Source organism: Mytilus galloprovincialis, chromosome 6, assembly GCF_965363235.1.
Source record: "Mytilus galloprovincialis chromosome 6, xbMytGall1.hap1.1, whole genome shotgun sequence".
In the NCBI taxonomy this organism is placed as follows: Eukaryota; Metazoa; Mollusca; class Bivalvia; order Mytilida; family Mytilidae; genus Mytilus; species Mytilus galloprovincialis.
Window position 1 is genome coordinate 10,661,076 of NC_134843.1, and position 18,708 is coordinate 10,679,783.

Below are 18,708 nucleotides of genomic sequence, written 5' to 3' on the forward strand. Positions count from 1 at the left end.
GATTTCTATATGCTACCATAGTCGATTTAGAAAAAAAAAATCAATCGCCTTAATTCATACATCTTTTCACGAATCTAATTGCATTGTATTCAGTTGATTAAAAAAAATCGGATTTTAGTCAACATTATTCAATTCAATACTTTCTGAAACAAGTTTACTATTAAAAATGGTTTTAACATAAGGACTTGACCGCTCACAAACATGTTTACCCCTCCTTTTACATTATGTATGAGTATGTGCAATCTAGTGGTTCTTGTTGGTTTTCTTCTGTCCTGTACGTTTTTCGTATTTTTTGGTTTTCTCAATTGAATTGTGCCATAATTTTTCATGTCGGGGCTTTTTTAGCCGACTTTACGTTGTGGTTTTTTATAAATGTTAAAAGCCGAACGGTTGCCTATAATTGTTAACTGCTTTTAAACTTTGGTTGATAGTTGTCTCAATGGCAATCATACCACATATCTTTATCTTTATACAGGTATTTGATTTTTCTAAAACCAAGTGTAAGAACTATCTGCGCGGTGTAAAATGCGACGCCGCCATTTAATTCTTTTTGTACAATTTCTGAATACCGTTTCCGATGCATAGATGTATAAAGTGTTGTTTTCAATTCTCTTAACAATACTTCATATTTTTTTAAGGAACATGAATAATGACATAAAACTATAAAATGTAATTCAACATCAAAGCTGTTTTAATTAAAATTCATTTAAAATGACAACATACCTTTAAAATTTAAGTTAAATGAGGAGCTGTGTTAACATGAAAATTTTACATTATATTTTTTTAAAGTTTATAATTTTTTTAGCATAAGCTGTGGTGCATCTTACTTCCCTTTGGAGTCCTGTTTTCTAAAAACGTTAATTAGAAGATACAAAGACCTAGTTGATAGTTTCCCATATCAACTTCAAATTCATGCACGATGTCCGTGAAGTATAGACGCTAGGCACTGACATTGTTTATCATCTTAATAACGTGTTATTGTGTTCTGCTATTTGTCTGTATAAATTCTTACTTTATCTGTTAATTCGATTATATTGTGGTGTCCATTTGATGTGGCTCGGTACTTATTCATCCCGTTATTGTGTTTTAATGCTATATGATAAATTATTGGGTTTTTTTTTGTCTTTCGTTTTTCCTAATGCTCTTTGTCTATATGCCTTTTTGGTTTTATTTGTTGACATATTTGTTTGTTTTTATAATGATTGAGATTATAACAATGTTGACTGCTGTATCCCTATTTTTGTACCTAGTCAGGGATATGACAACTGTTATCCATTCGTTTGGTGTGTTTGCCATTCGATTTAGTAATTTTCCGTTTTGAATTCATCTCGGAGTTCGGTATTTTTGTTATTTTCCTTTTTTACGGTTTTTCATATAATGCCGCACTATAAAAGGTATAGGTAAAAAAGATGACTCTGCTGGCTGGTTTTGTCTAAACTGCAACTATTGAAAATAATATATCACGGGAATAGACATTTTTCAATATAAAAACTGGGACTATTATATTATTATACTATAGTATAATAGTCCCAGATTAAAAAAAAAACCAACCCCAAAAACAAAATACTGTTAAAATTAACACAGCCGTTCACCGTCAATGAATAACTGTAACCCTCCTACATATAAAATGAAAACATATTTTTTCCATTAGTTCAAAAGTCAACAGAATACTTGTTCTGACAAATTTGGCATAATATTTCCTAAAATTATCATTTTAGGTAACGAATTCCGTTGCCAAAAACCTTAACAAAAACCTAAGAGATTTCAAAACTGCAAAAGAAAAATGCAAAATTGCATGTGTCGCCGCCAGCATGGATTTCTAAACTCAATCAAATATTAATAACTACATTGTATCTTAAATTGTCACTGGTCTGTTTGTACACATAGATAACTCATACACTATCTATTTTAGAATAAAACTGGTAAGAAGAAAGGAATAAAATCGCAAAAAGAAACTAAATCGACAACTTAATTGGGGGAACACATTTTGCACACCAAATAAACAGGAAACTATCGCTGATACAAATAAGGGGGAATAATTGTTATCCGACGAATCGGACTACAAGACTGCACACGCTGAAATGTCTCGCCTTCTTTACTAATCATTAATAGTCATTAGATGGTCCTGAATATAAAGCTTTATTACAACTGTCAGATAAACTTAACATTTACAAAGAAAATTAAACATTGACCAATGAAACATGAAAATGAGGCCAAGGTCAGATGAACCATGCCAGGCAGTCATGAACAGCTCACAATTCTTCCATTTAACAAACATAGTTGGCCTATTGCTAAAAATTTAAGAAAAACAGGCAAAAACAAGAATGTGTCCATAGTACACGGATGCCCCACTCGCACTATCATTTTACATGTTCACTGGACCTTGAAATTGGGGTCAATACTTTAATTTTGGCATTAAAATTAGAAAGATCATATCATAGTTTACATGTGTACTAAGTTTCAAGTTGATTGGACTTCAACTTCATCAAAAACTACCTTGACCAAAAACTTTAACCTGAGCTTGTTACTATCTTTTTCTTTGTTCAGTGGACCATGAAATTGGGGTCAATACTTTAATTTGACATAACAATGGCCGTTTTGCTGACTTGGTACAATTTCAGATGACCTATACCAAAGGTTGACTATAATTGCTTACAGCCACTTCATTTGAACTTTGGTAATTGTTTATCACTTGACAATGAAATGATGTGTAGGTCAGCACTCCCTGTCAGATGACATGTGCATTCAACAGTGATTCTTATTACTTTTACTGTTTAGTCTACTTTTGGTAATATCCATTTGAATTATTACCTTTAATGTATTGTCTGTTTGTTGTGTTCACATTTCAATCATTGTCAATACAATGAAATGTTTTACCAGTCATACAAGTGAGAGGTTTAGCTAGCTTTAACACCAAGTTTAATACAACATTTTCAACTTAAGAAATGTCTGTACCAAATTAGGAATATAACAGTTGTTATCCATCATTTGATGTGTTGGTGCTTTTAAATTTTTCATTTGATCAGGGACTTACCGTTATGAATTTTCTTCAGAGTTTGATAATTTTGTTATTTTACTTTTTAAGTTGACTAAGACTCAAAGTACTTTGAAAGTTGGAATAACAATTTAAAACTAAACATTCAAATTAAATATTCAGATGGGCAGGAAAATTAGGTCAGGTACATGAAATATGCAATATAGAAGCTATAGGCCATCACAAAAGCTAGTCTGTGTTGACATGAATTATTATTGATTTGTTCATAATTATAAATCAACTGTTTACATAACTTCAATTTTTGAACTACTTAGGGTTTTCTACCTCAGAATTAGATTACCTTAACTGTATTTCACAAAAGTTTTAGAAACTTTTGGTCCTCAATGCTTTTTAACTTGGTACTTATGGCCTTTTTAACTTTTTTTATTCAAGCATCACTGATGAATCTTTTGTAGACAAAACGATTGTCTGGCACAAATACTTTTTGTATCTATGATGAGTTTACATTAAGCTTACAACCAATTGCTCCTGTCATACTAGTACATCAATGATTCAAATTCTGTGACTTGTTGTAGGCAAGAAAAAAATTACAACAATAAATGTGTCTCAATTCATTTATTTCTTTTCCTTTCAAAAACCAGTTGCAAAAATCTTTTTTTGCAAACCACTTAACAATTCAAAATTTATTTTACAGTATATACATTATATATTACATATCTTACAAGCTATTTACACACTATGGAAAGCTAACATTGTACTTCTTAAAAATAAATTATTAAAATCCTTCCATCTGAAGGGTTATGCATTTAACCAGAAATAAATTAAAATCATGTAAAATCATGCAAGCAATTCTATCTATGCATTATAAATGTAAATTTCATGATCTGACAAGAAAGAAGAATTTAATATTCTGATGTAAATAGACATACAATTGTTTACAACTATTAAAGATGAACAATGCAGAAATTGTAAGAAATACAATTCAAGTAACCTTTAATATGGTCTGGTCAGTAAACTTCAAAAACAGCATCAACTAAGTTGACGATCAGAGTGGTATAAGGTCAGAGCAGTAAAGTAGCATTAGGTCAGAGTAGTAAAAGAACAGAGGATGAACAAAATGTATTAAAAATGCAACACTAACAAGACGTTATTCATCGACTTCTGTTGGACCCAGACATATCAGCTATGTCATAATGTTTGAACGGACGTTGATAAGTTTGACCCGAACTTATCAAGTCAACTTCCAGCTGATGGTGAAACTGAGAAAACATAAGTCGCAAATACAGCCCAATTAAACAGTTATCAGGTTATCTGCATGTTGATATCGTAAAATATCAGCTGCTCAACACAATATGAAGGCTTTTTGATCTCGTTTGCTGTGCTCACTCAACAAAAAGCTTCATATTATGTTTTGCAGCTGATATTTTACGATATCTACATGCAGGCGACCTGATAATCGGTACATATTCTGATACATGATACATATGTATGTATGAAGCTTTTCCAAAAATCTCAATATTAAACTTGCATTTTTTTTAATTTAACAAAAATTTCAATGATAAATGCACACAAGTTTCTAAATTTACAGTATCAGAAAAAATGACATTGATAACTTATAATGAAGAAAAAAAGGGACGACTGATATGAAACAAATATGTGTCCAAAGTACATGGATGCCCCACTCGCAGTATCTTTTTCCATGCTCAATGGACTGTGAAATAGGGTTAAAAATCTAATTTGGCATTAACATTAGAAAGATTATACCATAGGGAACATGTGTACTAAGTTTCAAGTTGATTGGACTTCAGCTTCATTAAAAACTACCTTGACCAAAAACTTTAACCTGAAACTCCCACTTTCATTTTCTATGTTCAGTGGACCGTGAAATTGGGGTCAAAAGTCTAATTTGGCTTTTAAATTAGAAAGATCATATCATAAGCAACTAGATATCATTGAGATGGGAGCCATCTCTGTGGGCCCCGCTGTGAATAATGTGCATTAAAAAATTGTTGCATTAAAAAATTGTATCTTTACCATAGGACATGGGTTTGTCAACTGAAATCAAAGTTTTTGACCTTGACCTTTGACCTAGGAAGTTGTAAATAAATTATGACACACCCTTTGGTGTTGGTTTATAAACATGTCAAGTATAAACTTTGAAATGATAACGGTTCTCAAGATATAGAGCGGACATGATCTTTACCATAGGACATGGGGTTGTCAACTGAAACCAAAGTTTTTGACCTTGACCTTTGACCTAGGAAGTTGCACATAAATTATGACACACCCTTTGGTGTTGGTTTATATACATGTCAAGTATAAACTTTGAAATGATAACGGTTCTCAAGATATAGAGCGGACACAATCTTTACCATAGGACATGGGGTTGTCAACTGAAACCAAAGTTTTTGACCTTGAACTTTGCCCTAGGCAGTCGTTCATAAATTATGACACACCCTCTGGTGTTGGTTCATATACATGTCAAGTATAAACTTTGAAATCACAACGGTTCTCAAGATATAGAGCGGACACGATCTTCACCACAGGACACAGGGTTGTCAACTGAAATTAAAGTTTTTGACCTTGACCTTTGACCTAGGAAGTTTTACATACATCATGACACACCCTCTGGTGTTGGTTAAAATGGATGTCAAGTTTAAACTTTGAAATCATAACGGTTCTCAAGATATAGAGCGGACACGATCTTCACCACAGGACACAGTGTTGTCAACTGAAACCAAAGTTTTTGACCTTGACCTTTGACCTAGGAAGTTTTACATACATCATGACACACCCTCTGGTGTTGGTTAAAATGGATGTCAAGTATAAACTTTGAAATCATAACGGTTTTTAAGATATAGAGCGGACACAAAGTTAAAGTGTTACGGACGGACGGACGGACGGACAGACGGACGGACGGACAGACGGACGGACGGACGGACAGACTGATCACTATAGGGCGACCCGCCTTAGTCGGCGGGGCCCTAACAAGTGTACTAAGTTTCAAGTTGATTGGACATCAGCTTCATCAAAAACTACCTTGACCAAAAACTTAAACCTGAAGCGGGACAAACGGACGGACGAACGAAACAGATGGACAAACGTACAGACCAGAAAACATAATGCCCCTCTACTATCGTAGGTGGGGCATAAAAATACTTATCCATTACTAAACCTGGGCAGAAAACATGAACAATAAAAACTTGCCAGAAATCAAATTAAAAGCCATTTGATACACATAATAGATACATTAGGAATTCATAAATACTGCACAAATATCCATATAAAGTAGTTTAGACCAGACATATTGGCTTTTTAAAATGCCACACTTTTGTTCTATTTCAAATGTCAATTTAATATCTTTTATATATATACTTAACTTTTTGCATCTTAAGAGTATGGAACTCCTTTAATGTAGAAGTTGACACCAAACAGATTTGATTTTTCAAAAAATGCTGCTAAATGAGAAGAGACTTGATAATTTTGTAAATAAAAATAATTTCTTTTGATAAAAGTGGTTTTTTTTTTGTTTTTTTTTTTAAATCTGTTCATATTACCCAAACTATTCGATTTTACTTTCAATTTATCAAAATTATAATTAAATCAAAGACATGAGACTAAGTAAGGTTAAAACATATGATGAATTACTGAGAAATGATACAAACAATTAAAAGCTGCTTTATAATTTATCTTTATTTTTAAACTAAAATAGTTTTTATATCTATAAAAAAAAAAAATCTATGTTGCGATATGTAAAATTATGGTCTTTAAATAAAAGCTTTTTATAATGTATGAATAAATCAAAATCCTACATGAGTAACTTTCTTTCATATCAGCTAAATCTTCTGTACAACCTTTGAACTTAACCTGAATATGCCCAACTTGGGTTGGTTTTCATCAGCGATCATTTCTGCTTTACCACCATTTTTGCATTCATTCACTATTTTTACTTTGCCTGTTATTTTGATTTAATTTCGTACAAATTAAAAAAAAATCATGAAAATCTTTTTTAAGATTCAAACATTAAGGTTTTATTTTGAATTCTTGTAGTTTAAAATGAAAACATGTCAAAATGTGTATTATCTCACTATCAAGTATAACATTTAATTCTTGTAATTAATATCTATTCTTTGTACTGGTTTTCTGTTTGTCTATCAAAACTGTTTTAGTTGATACAACAGGAACAGAAAGGATGACAACCTGGTATCATTATGAAGTTATAATTCTCGTCATTGATATCTATTCTTTATACTGGTTTCCTGTTGTGGATCTTAACCACTTCAGACTACACACTAGAAATCATGGCAACCTGGTATCTTTATGAAGTAGGACTTATGCGACATGATCTAATATCCTCATTTACTCTGTAATGCTTTTTCTAAGTATCCCCCCTCATCAGCTATGTCCATTAACCTCTGGAATTCTCTATATAATGTTTTTAGTTCTGCATGCATCACAGCTGGAATTCTAGTAACACTTGTATCACCTGGTGGTTCAAATAACTTTGATAATAAGTCTTGTAACATTTCAACTTTCTTGGCTGAAATTACAAAATATGTTTTTCATTATGAATTAGACATAATTTCCTGTAACTTAAATCAAAACTGAAAATTAGTTCAGAACTGATCTTACATAATTACATAATTACATCTTGAAATTCACACAATGCAATTAAACTTTTTAAATATTTCATAAACCATTCACTTTTTGCTCACTCGAAAAACATCAATGTCATTTGGTCTCTGGTAGATAGTCATCTCATTTGCGATCATACAACTGAATTTTAATGTGCGTATTGTTATGCGTTTACTTTTCTACATTGGCTAGAGGTATAGGGGGAGGGTTGAGATCTCACAAACATGTTTAACCCCGCCGCATTTTTGCGCCTGTCCCAAGTCAGGAGCCTCTGGCCTTTGTTAGTCTTGTATTATTTTAATTTTAGTTTCTTGTGTACAATTTGGAAATTAGTATGGCGTTCATAATCACTGAACTAGTATATATTTGTTATGGGGCCAGTCAAAGGACGCCTCCGGGTGCGGGAATTTCTCGCTACATTGAAGACCTGTTGGTGACCTTCTGCTGTTGTTTTTTTTCTATGGTCGGGTTGTTGTCTCTTTGGCACATTCCCCATTTCCATTCTCAATCTCATATCTTCTTTATATGTTTATAAAAGCTTATTGATTTACCATGTCCCTCTTTTTGTATAGTCAAAGGCAGAGACTTACTTGGGGATATTTCCCCCAAACATTTCTATAAACAAGAATGTGTCCCCAGTACACGGATGCCCCATCCGCACTATCATTTTCTATGTTTAGTGAACCGTGAAAATCGAATAATTCTCTAATTTGGCTTTAAAATTAGAAAGATCATATCATATTAGGGAACATGTTTATTAAGTTTCAAGTTGATTGGACTTCAACTTCATCAAAAACTACCTCGATCAAAAACTTTAACCTAAAGTGGGACAAACAAATGGACAAACAGATGCACAAACCAGAAAACATAATGCCCATAAATGGGGCATAAAAAATAAGTATGAGACCGCAATTCTTTTTGTAGATCTTCTGAAATTATTTTCCAATGAACCAGCTTTTTATGAAGAAGTTTTTGAAAGCGAGTGAGAATAAATTATTTTAATCTATTAAAGTTTTTAAAATAGCACTTTATATAAAATATGTCTTATAATTCTTAAACAATTTAGTGAAATATTCTGACCTTTTGAAGGAGACATACCACCAATTTCTTGTCCAAGAAATGAGCACCATTTTTCTCTGATTTCCTCTGCAGCACTTTGGTCATCAGTGTAGCCAGACTGTAGCAAACATGGCAGACATGGCACAATGTAGTTATTCATAATCCCCATCGTCTCTGTGATGTCCTCAAGACTTTCAAACTGATGAGTTAGCATGTCGTTCATATGCTGAGAAATATAAAAGAGAGATTACAAGAAAATGTACTTAAATTTGGATTCTTAAAGCTTTGAATCATTTCATATATATAATATCTTAGTCAATTGTTAATCAAAAATTGTTGGAAAGATCCGATAAAATTTTCACACAAAAATTTCATGAGGACAAAACAACTCAAGGAATATTCAGTACAACACTATTTTACTGCAATATAGATATTTTGTATCTTTACTAGCAGATATATCAAAATTATATGACTGGAACAAAGTAAAAAAATGTCTTTGCTCCATAAAAATAAAAATAAACACCAGTATTTTCATGATTTTAATAATATACCATAATGTGGCATGAAGCTAACAACAATCAATCAATCAATTTCATCTATACACCAATTAAGTAGCTTTTACATCAATAACACTCTCCCTGCTTTTCAGTGAGTTAAGTTTCCATATATTACAACCTAAATATAACAATTCTCCAAATTACAACGGTAATAAAACAACTAGAAAAAAGAGGCTATCCCATATACAGTAATGCACCTGTGAATTGTCTATTCTTGCTTGTAAAAGTACTGCAATCAATTTTTACGCCTTATGTTATATTTTTAATATTGTTTAGTGTATACCATACATGTTCTTTTCATTTACCAAATGTTTATAATCTAAGCATTAGAGACTATGTTAAACTTACCAATAAACACTGTCTCCTATAAAATCCTAATAAACTAACAGATAAACCTCCCATATCTACTGTCACTTGATAATTAAGAGCTGTATTAAGAGTATATGTATGAACCAAATAAGGGAGAGCTTTATCATATCTGAAAAAAAACCAATACCACATTTAATTAGAAAAACAACAAGCAATGTGTAATATTAGACCAATTACATAACAAATGAAATACAGAAATTATCATTTCTAGAAACTCTGACAATATAATTTTTAAACACATTACAATCTCTTATTATGATTTTTTTCATTTTCTCCTAAACAATACATCAAATTAACTTGGTTGTATTACTTGACTGGGCAGAGTTTATCCAGTTCTCTCATAATAAACCAGTCCATCTAAAGATAGGTGTTTTAGGATACACTCATCAATGCATTGTCCAGTCATTCTTTCGTAGATTCCTTTGAGGTCACTGATAGGTAATTCGAAATCAGTAATAACTATAACGGCAATCATCGTAATAACACACATTTTCAAATCGACTGTCCTCATTCAAATTAAAACATAAGCTCCGCCCAATCAGTTGAAATAACATTGGTAATACATGGTATAATGTAATACATATTTGATAGATTTTCTATTTAAGAAATAGTCAAATTTATTCTTAATAATAATGATTTAACAAATGTATTAACAAAGGAACCGAAAACTTGCTAGCATTAACTGTCAAAGAACCTTCTATTTAACTTTTTCATCAGAAACATAGTTATGTATGCAACTGGATCTAGTCAAATTTTAAAAGTAATAATATTGATTATAATAATTTGTCAATTTCTGCGCCCATTAAATATTTTTTTAAACTAAATTAGACAATACAAATGCCAAAAACGAGTGCCAAATTTAAATGGTCATTACTGCGTGAAAAAGATGTCATACCATTATTCACTATAATCAATACATGAAAATTAAAATAAACAACAACTGTTGGATTTTAGGAGGTTCAAATTATGTTCAAGGGGTACCACTATATGTCATAGCGATGGCATAATAAGATGTGGTTCCAACCACTTCATATGTTGAAAGGAAATGACAATTTCTGATTTCTGATTTTGACAAAAATGTAAAAAGATGATCAGGCATTATAATGGCTTGTAAAAATACCAAGAAATTTTGACACTACAACACCATAGGGCAACTTAAGATCATGAGAAAACATTTTAAAATAGACAAATAGTAGACATTAATACTCACTTTTCATCATTATATAATAATAATCCTTTAACAAAGAAATAAACTATTTTTCTAAACTGGTGAAATCTGTCATGCCACTGAAACAATAAAATAAAATCAAACATCAGAAATTATGTAACACAAATTCTAAGGTCTTTCTTCATGAACACCAAACATTGCTAAAGTAAATTTCTGACATTCTTATAATTGACTATTTATTGTGTTGTGTAGCAACGCTTGTGTCTGTAGCTTATGCTAGAATAACATATGGTGGAGATATGTCAATGTGACAGCAAGGTAACAATACTTATTATTTATAACTTATTCATTCTGTGAGAATTTGCATTGCCATTGTGATACAATTTATATGTTATACTGTTGGATGGATTGACTTTGAAAACTTTGACATACAAATTCATCTCAGATGGCCCACTGCACTATTGTCATCAATGACATCAGATAGTCTGCACCACATGTGCAATGTATCAGGCATAATCATCACAGATGTAGATGTCTTTGTTTTTATCATTTTATCCTATTAACAACTTTGAAATGTAGAAATCTAGGTATTTTTCCAAAAGATACAAGAAGATGTGGTATGAGTGCCAATGAGACTAATTTTGGTCAAAGAATGCTCTTCAACACTGAGACTTGGCTCACACTGAACAGCAAGCTATAAAGGGCCCCACAAACAACTAGTGTAAAGGCATTTAAACAGGAAAACCCAACGGTCTAATCTTTATAAAAAAAATAAAAAAAGAAACACTTATGAACCACATCAACAAACGACAACTACTGAACATCAGATTCCTGACAGAGGACAGGTGCAAACAAATGCAGCTGGTTTAAACGTTTTAATATGTACCGACTGTCACCCTTATCTTAAACAATAGTGTAACATCACAACATAGAAAGACACACTATAAAATATCAATTGAAATGGCATATCTCAATCAAAAGAATGTGTCCATAGTACACAGATGCCCCATCCACACTATAATTTTCTATGTTCAGCAGACCGTGAAATTTAGGTCAAAAATCTTAATTTGGCATTTACATTAAAAAGATTATATCATAGGGAACATGTGTACTAAGTTTCAAGTTGATTGGACTTCAACTTCATCAAAAACTAACTGAACCAAAAACTTTATAATGAAGTGGGACAGATGGACAAACAGACGGACGAATGGATGGATCCCAAGACCAGAAAATATAATGCTCCTCTTCTATCGTAGGTGGAGCATAAAAATCAAGTATTTACTTCTAGCATCCTGAAGGTCAATGTTTGTTTATAATAATACCTACCAAAATCATGATTTCATCTTTTTCTAAACCTTTCTGTCTTTGTTTAAGTTCTGCAGTCGCTGAAAGTAATAATCTTTTACATCTGAAAAGTAAAATAAAATGCTGAATATACAAATATAATAAGTTACAACAAAAACAATGTTACATTTAAGATGATAATACTGCTGCTCTATCTAGTATTATTTTACTTCATGTCAAAATGCCAGATTTTGATAGGTAAATACAAGGGGGATAATTAATGTCATATTTTGCTAGCAAGGAGATAAGATTGACATCATAGTACTGTATATTCAGAAATTATTGCGATGTTTTTATTATTGTGAAAAATGCGACAGGGTTATAATTACAATAATTTAATCTCGCATTTTAAAATTTTCTATTTGAATTAAACAAGATTTTTCTAAATATTGCAAAAATTAAAGTCGCATTTTAGTCTTAATTGACAAAAATTGCAATAATACATGCACGCAATAATTTCTGAATAGCAGTATGTCAAATTAACAAAACATTCACTGTTCCTCAAAACCGTAGCATGAATTTAATTCAGATAAGATGTGGGGAATATTATAAACGCCATTTTCTCAAACTTACTTATCATTTTGTGTTAAAAGAGTACAAAGGGAAAACTGTTCCAGCATAAATTTGTGTACCACGTCCCTGGGGGCATGGCATGCTTTTAGATATATCACAGGATGCAATAATCGTTGATCATCTTTAGGTAACAACTTAGGTAACTGTTTTACTATTTGATCAAGTCTTTGCAGTTCATTTTCTATCACCTGGAAAATTAACACAAGTTTTCAATTTAAAATAAATATATGTGGTATATATAGATTCCACAACTGCAACAAGTGTTTTATAATATTTCTCCACTAGAGACAGTTAAATTTTAATATTTAAAGCGTGAGGCTTGCCGAGCTTTTCAAATAATTAAAATTTAACTGTTGAGAGTGGAAAAATATTGGTATACATGAGTTACAGTGGTGGAATCTGTTTCTCTTATGATTTTTTTAGTTCCTTTTGAAAGATTTGAGGAAATTTGTGTACTTTTGATGAGACGTCATCAGGCATGGTCGCCTTTTTTCATTACGTCACAATATGATAATTCAGAAGAAAACAAGAAACGTCACAAATAAATATCAACCAATCATTTGCCGAGAACAGATTTTACTAGTGAGGAGAAATATTTTTCTGACATCGTTCTGGAAGTGTGAAAATAGCACAAAAATAAGAGAAAGTATATTTCACTAATCACTCATGCAATAAAACCAATTCTTACTAGTTGGATAAATTTTAAAAATCATTTGTTGATTGAAGTATGTCATGTATCTTAAGCCACATCTATTCTGAATATCAAAATTAAAAGAGTTCATCTTTAAATCATTTTTCAATTGTCTGTTTTATTAATTCACAATTTTGTGAAAAACAACTTAAAAAATGTTAGGCAATATACAAAACTTGATCAACTGAAAGAAATAATATGTCAGTTCTTTTCTGTGAAATGCTTGTAACCTCAATATGAATTACTACTGAAAACAATAGCTTGTTCCTTCACAACCAGATGTGTGTTGTTATACTCTAAGCTAAAACAGATCATTGCTTAAGCACTTTGTGGTAAGCACAGAATATCAGAATGGTTCTATTCTAGTTTACAAGAGGATATATAAAATTCATGAAAAATTCCCAGTGGAAATGGTTAGTAAAATGCATTTATATTGATATTATCCCTAATTTGCCAACATGTGGCAAAATATCCATTACTTGATATATAAAGGGGGACAAACAGAATTACCTCCCTTTATCATTGGAGGCTTTTTCTGTTACTTCTTCTAAACACAGAGTCTATAAATAAGATTTCTAACATACTAGGATAAGTATATCTATTTGACTTACAATTGTAAGAACAGCTGGTCCATCAAACTGAATGGTTTCCTGACCTAAGGCTGTGTTGGCAGCCTGGTATGTTTCTGGGGCTGATAAAAAAGCATGAGTCACAGCTAATGTCACTTCCTGGTTAAAATTTTTATTGCTAGGAACTTGTGTCTGTGTGGCTACTGAACTTGTACTGGGACCTGAAAGGAATACAAATCATTTTCTTTCTTAAATGTATACAAATGAATAACATGTTTTATCAGAAGATATTTTAACAGCAACAATTTATTTTCTTGCTTCTCCTAGTCAGGCTTTGTTCCCCTATTCTGTTATAAATGACATTCTGTTTGTCTCTAAACTTATCTGGCTTTTCCCTTGTAACACTGCAATAAGCCTCCCAAGCACCTTTAGCTATCTAAACCTGTCTTTGATACTTTCAGATTTTGTTTCCCTAGTTATAGTACAATCACCATCACTGGTGCCTAGGGCTTTTCTGACTTTCCCTGAACATAGTTAAATCAGCATCCTAATAAATTCTGGCCTGTTCCTGAAACTTACCAAGTTTTGTTTCCCTAGGTATAGTACAATCCCAATCACCGGCACCCAGGGCTTTTTTGGCCTGTAGCTTACACTTACCAGGTTTTTGTTTCCCCAGTTATAGTACAATCACCATCACCAGTACCCAGAGCTTTTCTAGTCTGTTCCTGATACCTACCAGGTTTTGTTTACCCAGTTATAGTACAATCACCATCACCAGCACCAGAGAATTTCTAGCCTGTCCCTGATACCTACCAGGTTTTGTTTACCCAGTTATAGTACAATCACCATTGCCAGCACCCAGAGCTTTTCTAGCCTGTTCCTGATACCTACCAGGTTTTGTTTACCCAGTTATAGTACAATCATCATCGCCAGCACCCAGAGCTTTTTCTAGCCTGTTCCTGATACCTACAAGGTTTTGTTTACCCAGTTATAGTACAATCACCATCACCAGCACCCAGAGCTTTTTCTAGCCTGTTCCTGATACCTACCAGGTTTTGTTTACCCAGTTGTAGTACAATCACCATTGCCAGCTCCCAGAGCTTTCCTGGCCTGTTCCTGATACTTACTAGGTTTTGTTTCCCCAGTTATAGTACAATCACCATCACCAGCACCCAGAGCTTTTCTGGCCTGTTCTTTGTCCCAGTCGTCTATTTCCTGGTCAAATTTATTATTGTCCTCTAACACCTGTTCCTTTAAGTCATCAGGTAGAACATCATTATCACAGCTTTCTTCTGTACAAATATTAACAATAAGAACATTAGTTGTTAGGCCAGGTCAATACATTCTAATCAATTTCAGGTACAAAATTAGTTATATACATAGCTTTTATGGTAATCCCTTATAAGACCTAAGCACTTATAATATTAACGTAGAAGAACTTTTTAGAATCATTAGGATTCTATTTCAATTAAACATAACAGAATTAATAAATGGGGACACAGACGATATACTATATACTGTAATAAAGAAAAATAACTCAAGAACTATAAAAGTTATGCTACCAAAATTTGTACTTGATCTTAGTTTTGAGGTAATAAGCATTATGCTTAAGTTTCATGACATTTGATTGAAGCACACTTAAGAAAGGGAACAGAAACCAAAATTTTAAGTGTTCTTATGCAGTGCTGTTACACAAATGTCCACGGTTTGGAGAGGGTTGAGCACTAATAAACATGTTAAACCCAACAAATTTCTTTATATACCTGTACCAAGTCAGCTTCCTGTTACACGAATGTCCACGGTTTGGAGAGGGTTGAGCACTAATAAACATGTTAAACCCAACAAATTTCTTTATATACCTGTACCAAGTCAGCTTCCTGTTACACGAATGTCCACGGTTTGGAGAGGGTTGAGCACTAATAAACATGTTAAACACAACAAATTTCTTTATATACCTGTACCAAGTCAGCTTCCTGTTACACGAATGTCCACGGTTTGGAGAGGGTTGAGCACTAATAAACATGTTGAACCCAACAAATTTCTTTATATACCTGTACTAAGTCAGCTTCCTGTTACACGAATGTCCACAGTTTGGAGAGGGTTGAGCACTAATAAACATGTTGAACCCAACAAATTTCTTTATATACCTGTACCAAGTCAGCTTCCTGTTCATGTCTTTTACATTCATTTTTTTTTTTGTAAATTGTTATTGATATAAATTAGGTGGTCATTTTGCTGGTTTGAATGTTTCACATTTTCTGTCTTTTATTGCTGATTAGACAGTTTATGTTTTATTAATTGTTGAAGACCATATAGTGACCTTTAATTGCTTATATCCACTTCATTTTTTAACTCTAATGAATAGTTGTCTCATTGGCAATCATTTTTTTTTACATAAATAAGGCCGTTAGTTTTCACGTTTGAATTGTTTTACATTGTCTTATCGGGGCCTTTTATAGCTGACTATGCAGTATGGGCTTTGCTCATTGTCAAGGCTGTACGGTGACCTATGGTTGTTAATTTCTGTGTCAATTTGGTCTCTTGTGGATAGTTGTCTCATTGGCAATCATACCACATCTTCTTTTTTATATACCACATCTCCTTATTTTTATATTGATTCTTAAAAATCAAACTTTGTTTTTTTTTACTATATTACATTTTAAAGCTATATTATCTTTCTACAAAAGCTCACCAATTTACCATGTTATTAAATGGTCAATAAGTAACTTAAAATTCCTATGTCTTAATATTTATGTATAAATGTACTACAAAACAAAATCTACCTTCTGCCTCTAATTTTGATTTATCCACATACATTAAACAATAAGCACTAGCGTTATGAAATCCACCCACACTTTCTTTTACTAAATCATCCCATGATGCATCAGTCACTGATATGTCATTAAATTTCAACCATTTCGTTAACGACCAAATATATGCCCAGTAATGTCCAGAGGCAGCTTGTCCTTCATGGACAAGTACAGCATGCAAATGATAAGGACACTGAAAAATAAAAGATACAGTCTCAATTGGCAGGCTCAATATGGCTACAAAAGTTGTGTAATGTAAACAAGGAGTTGGACAATTTAGATATGGCTATGTTGTATAAGCTAATGTGCAAAGTAAACCCCCACTGATTATTATAGATTGTCAAAAAGTTCCAGTCAAACAGGAAATGACTGCCTATAACTGGCTAAAACTATCAACTAAACATTTCTATATATCAGATCATGATTAAATGTCATATCTTCAAATTCTTTAATAAAAAAGCTTACTATAATAAAACAAGAATGTGTCCAAAGTACACGGATGCCCCACTCGTACTATCCTATTCCATGTTTCATGGACCCCGAAATTGGGTAATAATCTAATTTGGCATTAAAACTAGAAAGATTATACTTTAGGGAACATATGTATTAAGTTTCAAGTTGATTGGACTTCAGCTTCATCAAAAACTACCTTAACCAAAAACTTTAACCTGAAACTCCCACTTTCATTTTCTATGTTCAGTGGACCGTGAAATTGGGGTCAAAAGTCTAATTTGGCTTTAAAATTAGAAAGATCATATCATAAGCAACAAGTGTACTAAGTTTCAAGTTGATTGGACTTCAGCTTCATCAAAAACTACCTTGACCAAAAACTTTAACCTGAACGGACGGACGCACAGATGGACGAACGGACGCACAGACGAACGGAGCCACAGACCAGAAAACATAATGCCCCTCTACTATCGTAGGTGGGGCATAAAAAAAAGAAATTATGTACGTCAAATTTATATACCTAGTATGGGTCAATATAAGAAATAAAATGTGAATTTTGGGCATACTTTTATGTTATGAATAAGATAGATAAAAAGTATCATTGGGGCACAAAGGACAGACATCATACAAGTCTCAAACACACTCTTTTAATTCTTAAGATTGTATAGAAACTAAGAATTAAGTAATAATCAATATGAATATCATATCTACCTGCCTACCTAGTCCTTTTTACGCCCAGAGCCACATAGACATAGAGCAAGGAAAATCATAAAAATAATGAAAATCAACAAATTTTATGATACAACTCACAAAAGGCTATAAATATTTTTTTTGTCAAGGAGTAGTTTGAAAGGATTGAGTAATCTTTTCCATACTAACCGTAACAGATATTAGTCATGCATTTTACAATAGTTTGTATGGAATGTTACCAAAGTTATCTCCCTTGGCATGAGTTTTATTGTGCATTCTATAGAAATTTCATCTCACCTATATCATATATGAATTTCAACATATTTTTATGTCCTAAACAAAATATAAACAAGAGTGCACACGCTGAAATGTCTCGCCTTCTATACTAATCATTGATATTATGTTGATAGTCCTAAGTATAAAGCTTAGTTTTATTACAACTGTCTCATAAACTTAACATTAACCAAGATAACTAAACAAAGACCAATGAACCTTGAAAATGAGGTCAAGGTCAGATGAACCATGCCAGGCAGACATGTACAGCTAACAATATATATAGTTGACCCATTACTTATAGTTTTAAAAAAAATAGACCAAAACACAAAAACTTAACACTGTGCAATGAACCGTGAAAATGAGGTCACCGTCAAATAAAACCTGCGCGACTGACATAAAGATCATAAAATATTTCCATACACCAAATATAGTTGACCTATGGCATACAGTATTAGATAAAAAGACCAAAACTCAAAAACTTAACTTTGACCACTGAACCATGAAAATGAGGTCAAGGTCAGA

At 32.4% G+C, this 18,708-nt stretch overlaps 1 protein-coding gene across 2 annotated transcripts in view; it reads right to left on the reverse strand.

Moving 5' to 3' along the window:
- Nucleotides 1-6,078: 6,078 nt before the first annotated feature.
- LOC143078909 (ubiquitin carboxyl-terminal hydrolase 25-like) overlaps nt 6,079-18,708 on the reverse strand; it is a 35,068-nt gene continuing 22,438 nt past the window's right edge. The window contains exons 16-24 of one of the 2 annotated variants that reach the window (XM_076253964.1): nt 16,744-16,963; nt 15,088-15,252; nt 14,003-14,181; nt 12,701-12,888; nt 12,110-12,191; nt 10,826-10,902; nt 9,595-9,724; nt 8,729-8,915; nt 6,079-7,535 (exon numbers count right to left, since the gene is read on the reverse strand). In XM_076253964.1, coding sequence (XP_076110079.1) covers nt 7,351-7,535; nt 8,729-8,915; nt 9,595-9,724; nt 10,826-10,902; nt 12,110-12,191; nt 12,701-12,888; nt 14,003-14,181; nt 15,088-15,252; nt 16,744-16,963 — 1,413 coding nt within the window. In that variant the 3' untranslated portion in view covers nt 6,079-7,350. Of the gene's footprint in view, nt 7,536-8,710; nt 8,916-9,594; nt 9,725-10,825; nt 10,903-12,109; nt 12,192-12,700; nt 12,889-14,002; nt 14,182-15,087; nt 15,253-16,743; nt 16,964-18,708 lie in introns of both variants that reach the window. The other variant, XM_076253962.1, reaches the window with a different exon arrangement.